The sequence below is a fragment of the Mobula birostris genome, chromosome 24, assembly GCF_030028105.1.
Source record: "Mobula birostris isolate sMobBir1 chromosome 24, sMobBir1.hap1, whole genome shotgun sequence".
Taxonomy (NCBI): Eukaryota; Metazoa; Chordata; class Chondrichthyes; order Myliobatiformes; family Myliobatidae; genus Mobula; species Mobula birostris.
Window position 1 is genome coordinate 8,540,281 of NC_092393.1, and position 18,184 is coordinate 8,558,464.

At 43.8% G+C, this 18,184-nt stretch overlaps 1 protein-coding gene across 1 annotated transcript in view; it reads left to right on the forward strand.

Annotated features, from left to right (window-relative positions):
• Window positions 1-14,350, forward strand: part of acox1 (acyl-CoA oxidase 1, palmitoyl) — a 71,293-nt gene extending 56,943 nt beyond the window's left edge. The window contains exons 12-14 of the mRNA XM_072242009.1: window positions 1,188-1,331; window positions 2,949-3,155; window positions 8,260-14,350. Of these exons, the coding sequence (XP_072098110.1) occupies window positions 1,188-1,331; window positions 2,949-3,155; window positions 8,260-8,310 (402 nt within the window). The 3' untranslated portion in view covers window positions 8,311-14,350. The remainder of the gene's footprint in view (window positions 1-1,187; window positions 1,332-2,948; window positions 3,156-8,259) is intronic.
• The last annotated feature ends 3,834 nt before the right edge of the window (window positions 14,351-18,184 follow it).

Genomic DNA, 18,184 nt, shown 5'->3' on the forward strand with positions numbered 1-18,184 from the left:
CCCCAACATCCTGTCTGATATTTATCCTTCACTGAGTATTAATAAAGTAGATTATTTGGCCATTACCATATTAGGGAGAGCTTCCTCTTTCTGCTGACAGCTGTCTTTACTTTATTAAACTGACTACACCTTAGAAATGTTTTGTGAACAGTAAAGCAAGTTGGTGTTTCCTGAAAGGGATATGGAGAGTGCTATATCACAGTCATACAGCAGGGAAACTGGCATGGACATTTTCCTTAAATGGGTGGTACTGATTGTTGCAGTAAGAAGCCTGTCTATGCACCATGTGACTGTTCATGTGACATCATGTGATTAGGTGATTTTGCAGGCTTGTCCATTTATCAATTAATGTTGACCTGCTAATCCTGTGCGTGTGAACATGCTCATTGTTCTTGGGTGACTACGAGTCAAGCAAAGCTACTCAGCCGCACTGTATGCGATAAACGTTCAGTTCCAACCTCCAGGTTGTAACAAAGGCCAACGCCTGTTTTGTTCCCCTCTCATTTCTTTCTGTAAGAAGGATTCATCTGAACATGGTGTTTGTTTGTGCTCTGATTCTGTATGTCATCTGAATGTGCTGTTTAGTTCAGCTCTGATTCCATAAGTCATTAGTTGTGCGCTGTACCATTGAGAGCAAACTCACCAACTGCAGCTCAGTGTGGTATGGCAATTGTCCCGTATCGGACCGCAAAGCACTCCAGCGTGTGGTGAAAACTGCCCTGCGGATTATCGGCACCCAATTGCCCAGCATTGAGAACATCTACCATAGACGCTGCCTGGGCAGGGCAAAAAGCATTATCAGGGATGCATCTCACCCTAACCATGGACTTTTCACTCTCCTCCCATCTGGTAGGTGCTACAGGAGCCTCTGCTCCCGCACCAGCAGGCACAAGAAGATCTTCTTCCCTGAGGCTGTGACCCTGCTGAACCTCACATCACAGCGCTAAGCAGTATTGCATCCGTATTGTACTGTCTCAGTACTTTTATATTTGTGTGCTGTAGCACTTTTTTTATTCACAGTTATTTTGTAAAGAACAATATTCTTTGCATTTCTGGTCAAATGCTAAATGCATTTCATTGGCTTTGTATCTGTACCTGGCACAATGACAATAAAGTTGAATCTGATCTAATTTAATCTAATATGTCATCTGAGCATGCTGTTGTGTTCTATTTCTTGTCTCCTTTAGGCTCATTGTCACTACGTGGTGGTGAAGCTGTTTGCTGCCAAGCTGTCTGAGATCACAGACGTCTCAATCCATGATGTTCTCTGTACGCTTTTCCAGTTGTATGCCATGTATGGAATCAGCAAGAATTCGGGAGACTTTTTACATGTAAGTGGGTTAAGTTACAGCCACGGGAATGTAGGCATAGAGACCTGACAGAAGCATCTAGAGATGAAGCACTATATTTGTGGTGAATGGAGTCACTAAGACCTCACACTATCTGAGGCTTGTATGTTTAGCGACTGCTGGCTTTTTGTAAAACCCTGTAACCCCACAAGAGATGGACAGTGTGTATATCAGGGATTACAGGATTTGCTTTTTAATTTCAACATAGAGATATTGTAAAACAGGAAGCATCTATGATTTTAAAATTGAGACTGGAGCAGCAGAGTAGTGCACCAGGTGGAGCTGTTACTTCACACCTTGATTCTGACCTCCAGCGTTGTCTATAAAATCAAAGGTACATTTAACGTCAGAGCAGTGTATACGATAACACTCTGAAAGGCTTTTTCTTCACAACCATCCACAAAAAACAGGACTGCCCCCGAAGAATGAATGACAGTTAAATGTTAGAACCCCGAAGTTCCCCCCAGGTCCCTTCCCTCCTGCGTATAAGGGGCAGCAGGCAACGATCCCCCCCCCCCCCCCACGAGCACTCAAGTGTGCAGCAAAGACACAGAATTGCAGTACCCCAAAGACTATTCATTCACCCGGTATTCGACATATCACAGGCTCTCTCCCTAATAAAAGAGAAAGAGCTATTCTCTGTTTCACAGCAAGAGGGGAGACTTAACAAAGAACTTACTGGTTTACGATGTTAAAAGTCTGTTGCATCGCTTTTTCTGAATGTTTGCAATTCCATAGAAACCATAGAAACTACAGCACAGAAACAGGCCTTTTGACCCTTCTTGGCTGTGCCGAACCATTTTCTGCCTAGTCCCACTGACCTGCACACGGACCATATCCCTCCATACACCTCCCATCCATGTATCTGTCCAATTTATTCTTAAATGTTAAAAAAGAACCCGCATTTACCACCTCATCTGGCAGCTCATTCCATACTCCCACCACTCTCTGTGTGAAGAAGCGCCCCCCCTAATGTTCCCTTTAAACTTTTCCCCCCTCACCCTTAACCCATTCCTCTGGTTTTTTTCTCCCCTTGCCTCAGTGGAAAAAGCCTGCTTGCATACACTCTATCTATACCCATCATAATTTTATATACCTCTATCAAATCTCCCCTCATTCTTCTACGCTCCAGGGAATAAAGTCCTAACCTATTCAACCTTTCTCTGTAACTGAGTTTCTCAAGTCCCGGCAACATCCTTGTAATTCCTCCCCCCCCTCCCCCATGGCAACTTGGGTTTCAGTCAGCTGTCCCAGTTTCCTCCCACAGTCGAAAGACGGGGTTAAAAGGGTACTTGGCTACCTACTGCAGGTTGCTGATTGGAAGAATCTACAGTGGAAATGGAGGGTCTGCTTACAGGGAAATTTAATGCGGCATTGTGATTGCTGGGTTTGCTGTGAGAGCTGGCATAGACTTTGATGGGCCAGCTATGTCTGTGAGAATTTATGGTCCACAGTCCTAGAGCATGGATTTGGAATGTGCTACATGCCCTTTGGATCCCTGGGGCGAGATTGTATCATGATGTGTGCCTTGTGCAGTCCTAGAGCATGAGGTGTGATGTGGATCGGTGCAGTCTATTTTAACATAATTGTCCTCTGCAGGCTGGGATCTTTAACGACCAGGAGATCTCCCAGGTGCAGCAACGTGTGAAGGAGCTGCTGGCTGCAATCCGACCCAATGCCGTGGCTCTCGTGGATGCCTTCGACTACCCTGACGCCATTCTTTCATCAGTGCTCGGCCGCTACGATGGCAACGTTTACGAGCACATGTTCGAATGGGCAAAACGTTCACCTCTGAACAAAACTGAGGTAAATAAAAAATCTGTAAGCTTTAGTTGGTCAGGGGGTATTAAAGTAAGCAGGAAACTGCAGATGCTGGAATCTGGAGCATGGAAAGTGAAAGTGACCAACTCGGCAGGTTGAGCGGCTTATGGCCAGTTGATGCTTCAAGTCAACAATGTCAGCAGGACTGAGAGTGAAGAGGGAAGATTAAAGCAAACAGTTGGGAATTCCCTGATATCTGGAGCATGAGGGTTTACAGTCCTAATCTCATTAAGGATGTATTAGTACTGGGTGAGGTATAGGGGGGATCTACATGGCTTTGCTAGACTGGGAGAACGTTTGCTGTGAGAAGAGTGGTTAAGGCTGTGCTTATCTCTTTTCTTCCAAGCAGCGCTGGGTAAAATGTATAAATGCAAACATTTGGATTAAATGAAGATGAATTACAGCTAGATTTAATGTATTTGGTGCTAGAGTTGTAGAGGATAGTCAAGGAAGGTAATTCTTACTAGATTGTGATGGAGTTTGCTATATGAAAGTCTGTAAATATCTTTTATAAACTTTTAAAAAACAAATCTGTTTGGATGATCAATTGTTTGAGGTGTTGTCAGCTCAAGCTCCATTGGCTAAGAGCAGGAACCTGTCACTGGGACGATAGATGTATTTTGTGTCTCGATGGATTGCTTACGTGCCTTGATTTGCCGTGATTCTGCATGGTACAGCAGGGGTTGGCTTTGGAACTTGGATTGAATGAGTTCGGACTGACTGAGCAAAGTCCCTGCTGAATTTGAGTTTGACCAGCCTCAGTGCAATCTTTCATCTCTACTGTTAATAGGCAATGAAAGGTTGTTTTTCCACTCCATTAGGGTTTAGTACTGCGAATGTGACAAGCAAAAATGTCTCTGCAAACACTGTTGCACCATTTGCCCCCATCAGTATGTGTTGGCTGACCTCACTCATTCCTGTTTAAAATTTGTTTTCTTCAAGGACAATAGTTGATGGTAGAAAACAGGAAATCTGCAGATGCTGGAAATTCAAGCAACACACATCAAAGTTGCTGGTGAACGCAGCAGGCCAGGCAGCATCTCTAGGAAGAGGTGCAGTCGACGTTTCGGACCGAGACCCTTCGTCAGGACTAACTGAAGGAAGAGTTAGTAAGAGATTTGGGAGGGGGAGGGGAAGATCCAAAATGATAGGAGAAGACAGGAGGGGGAGGGATGGAGCCAAGAGCTGGACAGGTGATTGGCAAAGGGGATATGAGAGGATCATGGGACAGGAGGTTCGGGGAGAAAAACAAGGGGGGGGGACCCAGAGGATGGGCAAGGGGTATAGTCAGAGGGAGAAAAAGGAGAGTGAGAGAAAGAATGTGTGTATAAAAATAAATAACAGATGGGGTATGAGGGGGAGGTGGGGCATTAGCGGAAGTTAGAGAAGTCGACGTTCATGCCATCAGGTTGGAGGCTACCCAGATGGAATATAAGGTGGTGTTCGTCCAACCTGAGTGTGGCTTCATCTTTACAGTAGAGGAGGTTGTGGATAGACATGTCAGAATGGGAGTGGGATGTGGAATTAAAATGTGTGGCCACTGGGAGATCCTGCTTTCAGCTATCTGGACTATTCCTCTTCTCACCCTGTCTCTTGCAAAAATGCCATCCCCTTCTCACAATTCCTCCATCTTCGCCGCATCTGCTCTCAGGATGAGGCTTTTCATTCCAGGACGAGGGAGATGTCCTTCTTTTTTAAAGAAAGGGGCTTCCCTTCCTCCACTATCAACTCTGCTCTCAAACGCATCTCCCCCGTTTCACGCACATCTGCTCTCACTCCATCCTCCCACCATCCCACTAGGAATAGGGTTCCCCTGGTCCTCACCTACCACCCCACCAGCCTGCGGGTCCAACATATTATTCTCCGTAACTTCTGCCACCTCCAACGGGATCCCACCACTAAGCACATCTTTCCTCCCCCCCCCGCTTTCCGCTTTTCTACGTGACTCCCTTGTCCATTCGTCCCCCCCCATCCCTCCCCACTGATCTCCCTCCTGGCACTTATCCGTGTAAGCGGAACAAGTGCTACACATGCCCTTACACTTCCTCCCTTACCACCATTCAGGGCCCCAAACAGTCCTTCCAGGTGAGGCGACACTTCACCTGTGACTCGGCTGGGGTGATATTCTGCGTCCAGTGCTCCCGATATGGCCTTCTATATATTGGCGAGATCCAACGCAGACTGGGAGACCGCTTTGCTGAACACCTACGCTCTGTCCGCCAGAGAGAGCAGGATCTCCCAGTGGCCACACATTTTAATTCCACGTCCCATTCCCATTCTGACATGTATATCCACGGCCTCCTCCACTGTAAAGATGAAGCCACACTCAGGTTGGAGGAACAAAACCTTATATTCCGTCTGGGTAGCGTCCAACCTGATGGCATGAACATCGACTTCTCTAACTTCCACTAATGCCCCACCTCCCCCTCGTACCCCATCCGTTATTTATTTTTATACACACATTCTTTCTCTCACTCTCCTTTTTCTCCCTCTGTCCCTCTGACTATACCCCTTGCCCATTCTCTGGGTTCCCCCCCCTTGTCTTTCTCCCCGGACCTCCTGTCCCATGATCCTCTCGTATCCCTTTTGCCAATCACCTGTCCAGCTCTTGGCTCCATCCCTCCCCCTCCTGTCCTCTCCTATCATTTTGGATCTCCCCCTCCCCCTCCAACTTTCAAATCCCTTACTCACTCTTCTTTCAGTTAGTCCTGACGAAGGGTCTTGGCTCAAAACGTCGACTGTACCTCTTCCTAGAGATGCTGCCTGGCCTGCTGCGTTCACCAGCAACTTTGATGTTTGTTAGTTGATGGTAGAACCAGGTTTATTATCACTGACGTATGTTCAGAAATTTGTTCTTTTGTGACAACCCAGTACAACACAAGATATTTTTAAAAGCTGCTATAAGCCAGTCCTGACGAAGGGTTCCAGCCCGAAACGTCGACTGATCATTTCCACTGATGCTGCCCGACCTGCTGAGTTCCTCCAGCGTGCTGTGAGTGTAGCTATAATCAGTGCAAAAGAATAGCGAGGGAGTGTTCTTGGATTCATTACCCATTCAGAAATCTGATGATGGAGGGGAAGAAGCTGTTTTTGGAAAGTTGAGTGTGTTCTTCAGGCTTTTGTACCTCCTCCTTGATGTAGTAATGAGAAGAGAGTATGAGCTGGGTGTTGAGACTGCTTAATGATGGACACTTATTCCTGCTAGCCTTTGTATAAAGTTTGTTCTTGTGAATATTCAAGTCTGCCTTTTCATTGCCTTCCAGGGGAAGCTATTTGACTAAATCAGTCTACTTGGCGGCATGGTAGTGTAGCGGTTAGCATAACGCTTGTAAGATCAAGGCTGAATTCCTGCTGCTGTCTGTATGTTCTCCCCTGGACTGCGTGTGTTTCCTCTGGGTGCTGCAGTTTCCTCCCACATTCCAAAGATGTACAAGTTTTGGGCACGCCATCTTGGCGCTGGAAGCAGGGTGACACTTGCTGGCTACCCCAAGCTCATCTCGATTGTTGTCTGTCGACACAAACAGCGCATGTCACCATATATTTCCATGCTTTGATATACATTTAACATGTAAAAGCTAATGTTATTTAACCTACCTTTATTCGGCTTATTACCCTGCGTACGGCCAGATTTGGGAACCTCCTCTCCATCTGCCACAACAGACAGGATCTCCCGGTAGCCACCCACTTCAACTCTGCTTCCCATTCTCATTCAGATATGTCCATACGTGGCCTCCTCTACTGCCATGATGGGGCTAAAGTCAGGTTGGAGGAGCAACACCTCATATACCGTCTGGGTAGTCTCCAGCCCCTTGGTATGAACATCGAATTCTCCAACTTCCGGTAATTCCCTCCCCCTCCCTTCCTCTATCCCTATTTCACTCTGCCCCCTCCCCCAGCTGCCTATCACCTCCCTCATGGTTCCGCCTCCTCCTACTACCCATTGTTTTCCTGCCTATTACCTCCCTGCTTCCCCTCCCCCACCCCTTTGTCTTTCAAATTACTGGTTTTTCAGCTGAACCTACCAGCCTTCTCCTTCCCACCCTCCCCCACCTTATTTATAGGGCCTCTGCCCCTTCCCTCTTCAGTCCTGACAAAGGGTTCCGGCCCGAAACGTCGACTCGTTGTTTCCATGGATGCTGCCCGACCCGCTGAGTTCCTCCAGCGTGTTGTGAGTGCTTGTTTGTCAGATTTGGGAACAGCTTCTTTCCAACTGTGATAAGACTGCTGAACGGATCCTGACCCGGATTTAGGCCGTACCCTCCAAATATCCGGACCTGCCTCTGTTTTTTTGCACTGCCTTACTTTCCATTTTTCTATTTTCTATTTATGATTTATAATTTAAATTTTTAATATTTACTATCGATTTGTAATCCAGGGAGCGGGAAGCACAGAATCAAATATCGCTGTGATGATTGTACATTCTAGTATCAATTGTTTGGTGACAATAAAGTATAAAGTATCATCTCTATAAATAGAGTGCAGGTTGTACCTCTCCGCTCAATCACCTGTGGACCAGCATGTTTTCAATCTATTTTGCAGAATTAATTAATTCTAAGATCTAACTCAGATTTAAACTTAACTAGGATCTATACTAGTCTTTGGCTCACTAACTGACCACTGTAGTTTTTGTGATGCCAAATGACAGCCACTTTGGGTTAGAAGTGGGTGTGGGAACCCTTACGTAACCTGGGGAATGTCTAAACTGCGAGGAGATGTCTTGTTTGGACGAGATCGAGGTAATTTTCTGTGGTACAGTGTCAGTCAGAACTCAGTGGTACTGGCCTAAAGAGTTTCAACCTGTATTTTCAGTTCCACTCACAGCCAAACTGAAGAGATTTAGTGCAATTTGACATTTTCTACTTTGAAGCTGCTTTAAACCTGGAATTTCTGAAGCTGGCTGTGGGAATGATTATCTGATGTTAGTTTGGATCACTGATAAAAGTCAATACATTGTCCTATTAATAACTGTTGATCATTATAAGTGAGAATGGATCGAGCCAGAAGGAAATCACTTGTAAGAGGCAGTCGGACAGGTTCTTCAGATTGTTTGCTTAACAGAAACTGAATATGGTTTGTTTCTTGTTTTCAGGTTCATGAATCATTCTACAAATATCTGAAGCCCCTGCAGTCCAAACTCTGAGAGTCTGCTGATAGTTCTTTGCACAAGAAGTTGGACACAGCCGTAGATCAAACTCTGAATCTTTAATTTCAGTCTTTCTAGCTGCTGAGCCATTAGAGTTGCAGTCCTTATCAGCTACAGTCTCTGGAATGAGTAATTCAAGTCACCTCCTCCATCCTGTGCTTTGGTACCGTTGTGCAATCAGACTTACTGCCCACTTCACGTCCACTGCCTCACTGATCATAGTGTTGTATGTGGAGTTTAAAGTATGCCCGCAGTGAAACAGCAGAGTTTCAGTTCTTCTCCTCCTCCTCCTCCTCCTCAAAGGTTAAAGTTAACACTGGCAGGTACTGGGGACCACAAGGTGTGGATCTGATTTTCACCCTTTTTCAAAAAAAAACTTTTTAAATCTTTGCACTTTCTCTTGCATGCTGGATACTAACACGACTACTTGCCCTAGCCTGCTGCATGTCAACATTAGTGCTACATTAGGGAAATAAAGGTTAAAATCAAGAAAGGAAAGCTTGCAGAGTCTGAAGATAGAAGATTGGCATGTGATCTAAAGGAGCAAATCCCCGCCCCCCACAAGAACAAAGTATTTTCTTGTCTGTAAGCCTTTACTCTAATCATGTCTTTTTGTTGTCAGAATAATTGTACAGTTTTTTCAATTGTCCTTAAGTTTAAAAGATCCCATTTTTGCCATGTGCTGCTGCTGGCAATAGTTGAATTCAGCTTCTCTGTACTTCCAGCAGGAAAACCACTGCAAAGTCATTAAACACAGTCGATGCAGCAGATGCTGGAAATCCAGAGCAAAACACACACACAAAATGTTGGAGAAACTCAGCAGGTCAGGCAGCGTCTACAGAAATTAATAAACAGTTGACGTTTTGAGTCAAAACCCTCTTTCAGGACTCAAAAGAAAGAGGGAGGATGCTAGAATAAAAAAAAATGGGAGGGAGGGAAAGGAGAACTACCTGGAAGGTGATAGGTGCAAACTGCTCTTAACCCTGAAATTGTGATGTTTTTAACTCAGCCATAGATTTGCTGTTTTTAAAAAAAAACTGAGTAACTTGACACCATAAGACACAGGAGCAAAGTTAGGCCATGCTGCCCATCGAGTCCCCTCACAATCCCATTCTCCTGATTCTCCTCATAACCAATGACGACCTGACTAATCATGAATCAATCAAACTCTGCTTTAAATATACCCATTGACCTGGCCTCCAGAGCAGTCTATGGCAATGAGCTCCACAGATTAACTACCTTCTGTCTAAAATTTTTCCTTTATCTCTGTTCTAAGTGGACATCTCCCTATGCTCTCTGGTGCTAGAGTTACCCACGAAAGGACACATTCTCCACATCTACTTTCTCTAGGTCTTTCAATATTCAGTAGGTTTCAGTGAGATTTCCCCCGTCATTCTTCTAAACTCCAGCAAGTACAGGCCCAGAGCCATGAAACGTTCTTCATACTTTAACCTTTTCATTCCCAGGATCATTCTCTGGATCCTCTCCAATCCCAGCGCATCTTTTAGATAAGAGGCCCAAAACTGCTCACAATACTCTAGGTGAGTTCTGACCAATGCCTTATGAAGTCTCAGTATTACACCTTTGCTTTTGTATTCTAGGTCTCGAAAATGAATGTTAACACTGCGTCTGCCTTCCTTACCACCAACAACCTGTAAGTTAACCTTAAGGGAATCCTGCACAAAAACTCCCAGGTTCATTTGCATCTCTGATTTTTGAGTTACCTTCATTTAGAAAATAGTCTGCACTTTTATTCCTTCTACCAAAGTGCATAACCATATACTTCCCTAAACCGTATTCCATCTGCCACTTCTTTGCCAGTCTCCTAATCTGCCTTAGTCCTTCTGCAGACTCCTTGCTTCCTCAACACAGCCTGTCCCTCCAACCTATCTTCGTATCATCTGCAAACTTGGTCACAAAACTATAAATTCCAACATTAAATCATTGGCATATAACTGTGTACTGGGATTTTCAGAAGAACTTTGACAAGTGCTATATCTGAGGCTGGTTAACAAGTGTGCATATCACAGGATAGATTCTAGCATGGATAGAAGATTGACTGGAGGCAAAGAGTGGGAATAAAAGAAGCCTTTCTGGTTGGCTGCTGGTAACTAGTGGTCCACAGGGATCGGTGGTGAGACCGCTTCTTTTCACATTACACATCCATTGACTCTCCTTTGATTATCCTGCTTGTTATTTCCTCAATGATTTCCAACAGATTTGTCAGACAAGATTTTCCCTTGAAACCAGACTGACTTTGGCCTATTTTACTGTGTGCCTCCAAGTATCCCGAACTACATCCTTAGTAATGGACTCCAACATCTTTCCAACCACTAAAGTCAAGCTAACTGGCCTATAATTTCTTTTCTTCTGCTTCCATCCCTTCAAGAGTGGACATTTGCAGTTTTCCAGTCCTCTAGATCTATTCCAGTATCTGGTTATTCTTGAAAGACCATTACTAATACCTCCACAATCTCTTCAGCTAACTCTTTCAGAACCCTGAGGTCTAGTCCATCTGGCCCAAGTGCCTTACCTACCTCAGACCTTTCAGTTTCCCATGCACCTTCTCCTTAGTAATAACAGCTACACTCGCTTCTACCCCTGACACGCTCTAATTTCCTTCACAGTGAAAACTGATGCAAAATACTTGTTTGTCCACCATTTCATTGTCCCTTATTACTACCTCTCCAGCTTCATTTACCAGCAGTCCGATATCCACTCTCTCCTCTCTTTATATATATCTGAAAAAACTTTTATGTTCAATATTGTAGTATTGGCTAGCTTACTTGCACATTTCATTGTTTTGCTCTTTATGGCTTTTTAGTTGCATTCTATTGGTTTTTAGAAGCTTCCCAATTCTCTTCTCGCTACTTCTTGCTATATTATATGCCTTCACTTTGCTTTTATGTTGTCTATGATTTCACTTATCAGCCAAGGTTGTGTCTTTCTCCCTTTAGAATACTTTATCTTTGGGATGTAGCTATCCTGTGCCTTCTGAGTTGCTCCTAGAAACTCCAGCCATTGCTTTTCTGTTGTTATCCTTGCTAGTGTTCCCTTCCAATTAACTTTGACCATCTCTTCTCTCATGTCTCTTTGATTCCCTTAAATCTACTGTAATACTGATACATCTGACTTTAACTTCTCCCTCTTAAACCTCTAAAGGTTCCTTTACTTTGAGCTCCATAATGAAATCTGGTTCATTACATAACACCCAATTGAGAATGGCCTAGTGGGCTCAATTAAAAGTTACCCCAAAAAGCCATCTTAAAGACATTCTACAAATTCCCTCTCTTGGGAATCCAGCACCAACCTGATTTAACCAAACTACCTGCATTAGGAATATCATAACATTGCCCTTTTTACTTGCTGTTTCTATCTCTTGTAATTTGCATCTCACATCTAGGCTACTGTTCAGAGGGCTGTATATAACTCCCATCAAGGTTGTTGTGCCTTTGCAGTTTCTTAACTCTACCCACAAGGATCTACATCTTATGATCCTTTGTCACTTCTTTCTAAAGAATTGATTTTCTTTTTTTTTGCCAACAGATCCACCCCATTCCCTCAGCCTGCAGGCCTATCCTTACAATACAATATGTATCCTTCGATGTTAAGCCACGTCTCAATGATGCCCACAATGTCATACCTGCCAATCTCTAACTGTGCTACAAGATCATAAAACTCATTCTGTATACTGCGTGCATTCAAATGTAACACCTTCAGTCCTGTATTTATTCCACTTTTTGCTTTTTCCCCCATGTTACACTTCAACTCATCCCACTGACTGCAACGTTGCCTTATCATCTGCCTGTCCTTCCTCAGTCTTATACACAAAGCATTGACTTGTATATCAACTGCCCCATCCTAAGGCCTAGGGGCTTTGGTTCCCATCCCCTTGCTAAGTGAAATTAAACCCTCTCCCAACTGCTTTAGCAAACCTGTCCGCAAAGATATTGGTCCCCCTTGGGTTCAGGTGTAACCACCTCCTTTGTGTACAGGTTATAGTTTCCCCAGAAGAGATCCCAATGACTCATAAGTCTGAAACCCTGTCCCCTCCACCAATTCCGTAGCCATGCATTCATCTGCCAAATCATCTTATTCTTACCCTCACTGGTGCGTGGCCCAGGGTGCAGTGGTAACTAGATTCCATTGTTTCTTCTGGTATTGAGTTTGGAATCCCTCCATGGTATGCCCTGCTTCCAAAAACAACGTGCATGTCTGCTTACTGTGTATGTTAAGAATGGGTTTCATTATAGAAACTGCCCTAAATTCTGTCTCCTTCCAAACGCATTCTTGCAGCCAAGTAGACTTTGACAATTTCAGATATTCTGAGTGTTTTTGGAATCAGTTTCATGGTGCTTTCCAGTTTGAATAGCAACATGGAGGAAATGGGTAAATTTTAAACCATCCTGTCATATGTCCGCTGTCAAATTCAACATTGTAACTGAGTGTGATTCAACATGTGCTGCTGCAAATGGGGATGACAATTGGGGGAGAAGGAACAGCTGATGCCAGTCTGCATAGTTCACAGATATCAGTCACATACATTGATTGTGAGAGCATTGTATTAGCTATTTCATTAATATTTAGATTTATTGACTAATTGACTTACCAGGATGTTGCACAGAGATTCCATTTGAAGCCTGTTGGATTTCACAGTGACTACTTTCTCTTGCATTCCTGCTGACAGTGATTAGAAACACTAACTTTTTTGAAAGAGAATCTGGCAGTAGATCTGCATATAGAGCAGGGGTTCCCAACCTTCTTTTATGCTTTGGACCTCACCATTAACTAAGGAGTCCGTAGAACCCAGATTGGAAACCCCTGATATAGAGTAAGAAAAATGAATAGTATTAAAATACCGCAGCTTTAGGCGTATGTAAAATTGTGTTAAATATGTTGATCCAGTATTTTTTGGGGTGAAGAATCAATACAGGTTTTGTTTGACCTGGGCCTTTGTTCTGGTATTATCTATCAAGTAAGTTCAAATATCGCTGTGATGATTGTACGTTCTAGTATCAATTGTTTGGCGACAATAAAGTATAAAGTTGATATCAATATACAATCCAGCCCACAGAATCTCATTCCCTCATACCACAATGATTCTGGCTACTGTTTTATTTTCAGCTTTACCTTGTTTTCTCTTTTCTTCCATCCTCTTTGCCACACATTCCTATCTTGCCACTCTCATTTATTATACTTTGAGGACTGCTGTACAATTTGGAATGAAAACAGATGCTCTTGCTTATCTGAGAGGGATAATCATTGTTAGCAGATGAATTACTCTCCAGTCTATTCACATCTAATTCCTGGGGTGGTAGCCAAGATGAAATTGAGTATCTAGTTACTTCCAAAGCTTGAAGCACAAGGCTTTTTTGTACCCAGAAGCCTTGTGCGTCAGATAGCTGTACTTGCTCAGCATGGGACTTTTACATCAAATTCGATTTCGGTTTGTGTTTTATAGCTCTCAATTTCAATTTATTAAAATTTTTAAAGAAATGATGCTTTTAGAATTAACCAGAATTTCTGCCATTAGAGATCGGACTGAAAATCCTAGCACTCTTATTTTGCTCCAGTTACGATGTCTCTCCCAGTCTTAGCTGCCCCACTTTGGACTACTCTGATCCCTGAAGCTGGGCGTGCACTTTTTGTAACCTCTGGGAAGTGAAGGGGAGTCTAGAACTTCAGGCAACCTCGTAACCTTATTAATTCCAAGCTTTATCACAAAACTGAGAAGGGAACTTTGTATACAATGTTCACACCAATGAGTAGACTTGCTGTTCAGCCAGCAGGGTCAGCTGTCTTCACAGATACCAATATTTAAAATCCTTCTGCCACTTGTCCTTAAATTATGATGATCCTAAGGATGACCCTGCAGAATTAACTATGAATTTCTTTGATCTTTTGAAGGGACTGATGTGGTCTGTTGATCCTATGCTGAATTTGTTAATATAATCAGTGCTGCGTTTTAAATACAACTTAATATATGTATGATTAATAAAATAGCAGTACAACAGGCACCTTGAGTCTTTGTGAATGTTTACCTGTAACTGAAACCATGGCCCGGGCATGGCAAACAACATTATAACAACTGTCACTTCCTGTGCTGTATATCCTCAGAAAGAAGACCTTTTGCAAGTATTTAATAGCTTTAACATTAATACTTGTGTTTAGGTGTGTGCGTGTTCAATTAATTCTTGACCACTTTTCATCATTTCCTTATGTTTCCAGAGATGGATAAAGGAATATTGCTTTCAACCTGCATTACCATTTTACATGCTATTAGTTGTTGATTTTAATCCCCTAATTTGGTCTGATCCATCTCTTCCCCTACCCCACTCTCTGCATGTGCCCTTCCCCCCACTATTCTCCCCCTCCCCCCAACCCTCACTCCCTTTCTTCCATGCTTCAGTTTCCTGTCGCATCATCGTCATCATCATCCAGTCTTCTTGTCGTCCATTTGCCAATCATCCCATCTCAACTGGATCCAGCACTTACGCCACCTCTATTCTGGCCAGCTCCCCTCTATCAGTCCCGATGAATGGTCTTGAAATGTTGAATCGGGACTAGAAGGACTCACTCCATTTTTCGGTTAGAACCTACGTGAAACAGGGGTGCAAATGCTTCATCAGAATGTTTAGCGTGTTTTAAGTGTAAGAGATGGCTCACAGATGACTTGCTACCACCAGCATCTATATTTGTTGTCCTTCACCGACTTGTGGCAAGAAGGCCTGGATTCTTATTTTACTATCAGTCAACCTTCTACGTAACCTTTAACCCCTCCCCTTTCCTGTCTGGGGGGGGAGGGGTGAGTTGCAGTTCAAAACATTTGTCACTATTTTACAGAACTTCTTCCATTAATTAGAAATGTATTTACCTGATCACCACAGCACACATAAAATCTCGTACTTTGAGGTTTAATGTTTGATTCCCAGTGGAGGTTGTAATGTGCTTTGCTGTACCAGTGGCGTGCTGGAGGACTGCCATGGGATGCATTGCAGGGCGGGTAGAATTGTTGCCCCACAGCTCCCGTGACCCAGGTCCGATCCTAACCTCCAGTTCTGTCTATGTAGAGCTTGCATACTCTCTCCCCGGGATGTCTCTTGCTACTCTTCTCCCCAAACACGGGGACTGGCTGGCGTAAATTGGATAGCATGGGAGTTGATGGGGATGTGGAATGAATAAAAATGGGACCAGTGTAACTTGGTGGATGGTGACTGGTGCAGACTCCATGGGCTGATGCATCATTTTTCATATTGCGACCATCTGGTATACTTTCTACCAGATTAGTGGTTGCATGCGATAGCACATGACCTCCAATAAGCCAGTAATCACTGCATCATGTGGAGGAAAGCCTTGGGAAGAATAACCCATCGTTACTTGACCTCCCTAATGTTCTGCACTTATCACACATCGTGGCCTAAACTGCTCTAAGATACATTTTAATTCCCAGCTCGGGCAGTTCTATATCAGATGTCCACTGGTTCCACAGGTGCTGGGGCATGTAGCAACCACTGCCAACAATCTACAGCCAACTTGAGTGGCACATGGGCTACCTGACAGCACAGCGAACAATTCCTATTTCATCCTGAATTAGCAGCAGCAATAAAATGTATTCTTTGCACTGGTTCATTAGATCTGGCCTAAAAATGAGCTAATTATGGTAAAGAGATAAGACCATAAGACAAAGGAGCAGAAGTCGTCCATTTGGCCCATCGAGTCTGCTCTGCCATTTTATTATGAGCTGATCCATTCTCCCATTTAGTCCCACTCCCACACCTTCTCACCATAACCTTTGATGCCCTGGCTACTCAGATAGCTATCAATCTCTTAATTAAATACACCCAATGACTTGGCCTCCACTGTCGCCCGTGGCAACAAATTCCATAGATTCACCACCCTCTGGCTAAAAAAATTTCTTCGCATCTCTGTTCTGAATGGGCGCCCTTCAATCCTTAAGTCATGCCCACTTGTACTAGACGCCCCCATCATGGGAAACAACTTTGCCACATCCACTCTGTCCATGCCTTTCAACATTCAAAATGTTTCTATGAGGTCTCCCCTCATTCTTCTAAACTCCAAGGAATACAGTCCAAGAGTGGACAAACATTCCTCATATGTTAACCCTCTCATTCCCGGAATCATTCCTAGTGAACCTTCTCTGTTCCTCTCCAACGTCAGCACATCCTTTCTTAAATAAGGAAACCAAAACTGCCCACAGTCCTCCAAGTGAGGTCTCACCAGTGCCTTATAGAGCCTCAATATCACATCCCTGCTCCTATACTCTATTCCTCTAGAAATGAATGCCAACATTGCATTCGCCTTCTTCACTACCGACTCAACCTGGAGGTTAACCTTAAGGGTATCCTGTATGAGGACTCCCAAGTCGCGTTGCATCTCAGAACTTTGAATTCTTTCCCCATTTAAATAATAGTCTGCCCGTTTATTTCTTCTGCCAAAGTGCATAACCGTACACATTCCAACATTGTACTTCATTTGCCACTTCTCTGCCCATTCTTCCAATCTATCCAAGTCTCTCTGCAGACTCTCCGTTTCCTCAGCACTACCGGCCCCTCCACCTATCTTCATATCGTCAGCAAACTTAGCCACAAAGCCATCTATTCCATAATCCAAATTGTTGATGTACAATGTAAAAAGAAAGGGCCCCAACACGGACCCCTGTGAAACACCACTGGTAACCGGCAGCCAACCAGAATAGGATCCCTTTATTCCCACTCTCTGTTTCCTGCCAATCAGCCAATGCTCTATCCACGTATGTAACTTTCCCGTAATTCCATGGGCTTTTATCTTGTTAAGTAACCTCATGTGTGGCACCTTGTCAAAGGCCTTCTGAAAATCCAAATATACAACATCCACTGCATCTCCCTTGTCTAGCCTACTGGTAACTTCCTCAAAAAAATTGTAATAGGTTTGTCAGGCAGGATTTCCTTTCAGGAATCCATGCTGAGTTCTGCCTATCTTGTCATATGCCTCCAGGTACTCGGTAACCTCATCCTTGACAATCGACTCCAACAACCTCCCAACCACCAATGTCAAGCTAACAGGTCTATAATTTCCTTTTTGCTTCCTTGCCCCCTTCTTAAATAGCGGAGTGATATTTGCAATCTTCCAGTCCTCCGGAACCATGCCAGAATCTATCAACTTTTGAAAGATCATTGCTAATGCCTCCGCAATCTCCCAGCTACTTCCTTCAGAACACGAGGGTGTATTCCATCTGGTCCGGGAGATTTATCTACCTTTAGACTATTCAGCTTCCTGAGTACTTTCTCTGTCGTAATTGTGACTGCGCAAACTTCTCTTCCCTGCCACCCTTGAGTGTCCGGTATACTGCTGATGTCTTCCTCAGTGAAGACTGATGCAAAATACTCGTTCAGTTCCTCTGCCATCCCCTTATCTCCCATTACAATTTCTCCAGCATCATTTTCTATCGGTCCTATATCTACTCTCACCTGTCTTTTACTCTTTATATACTTGAAAAAGCTTTTAGTATCCTCTTTGATATTATTTGCTAGCTTCCCTTCATAGTTCATCTTTTACCTTTTAATGACCTTCTTGGTTTTCTTTTGTAAGGTTTTAAAAACTTCCCAATCCTCTGTCTTCCCAATAATTTTTGCTTCCTTGTATGCCCTCTCCTTTGCTTTAACTTCAGCTTTGACTTCTCTTGATGGTCACTTTGAAGGTCAAACTTGAAGGCAGAGTATGGGGTGAAAGAAAAATGGGGAATTACGTGGGAGGGAAGCATCACATTGACCATGGAGTAGGTTAAAAGGTCAGTACAATCTCGTGGGCTGAAGGGCCTGTACTGTGCTTGTGATTGCATGGTGTTGCACAGGATGTGGGTGATAGCTGAATT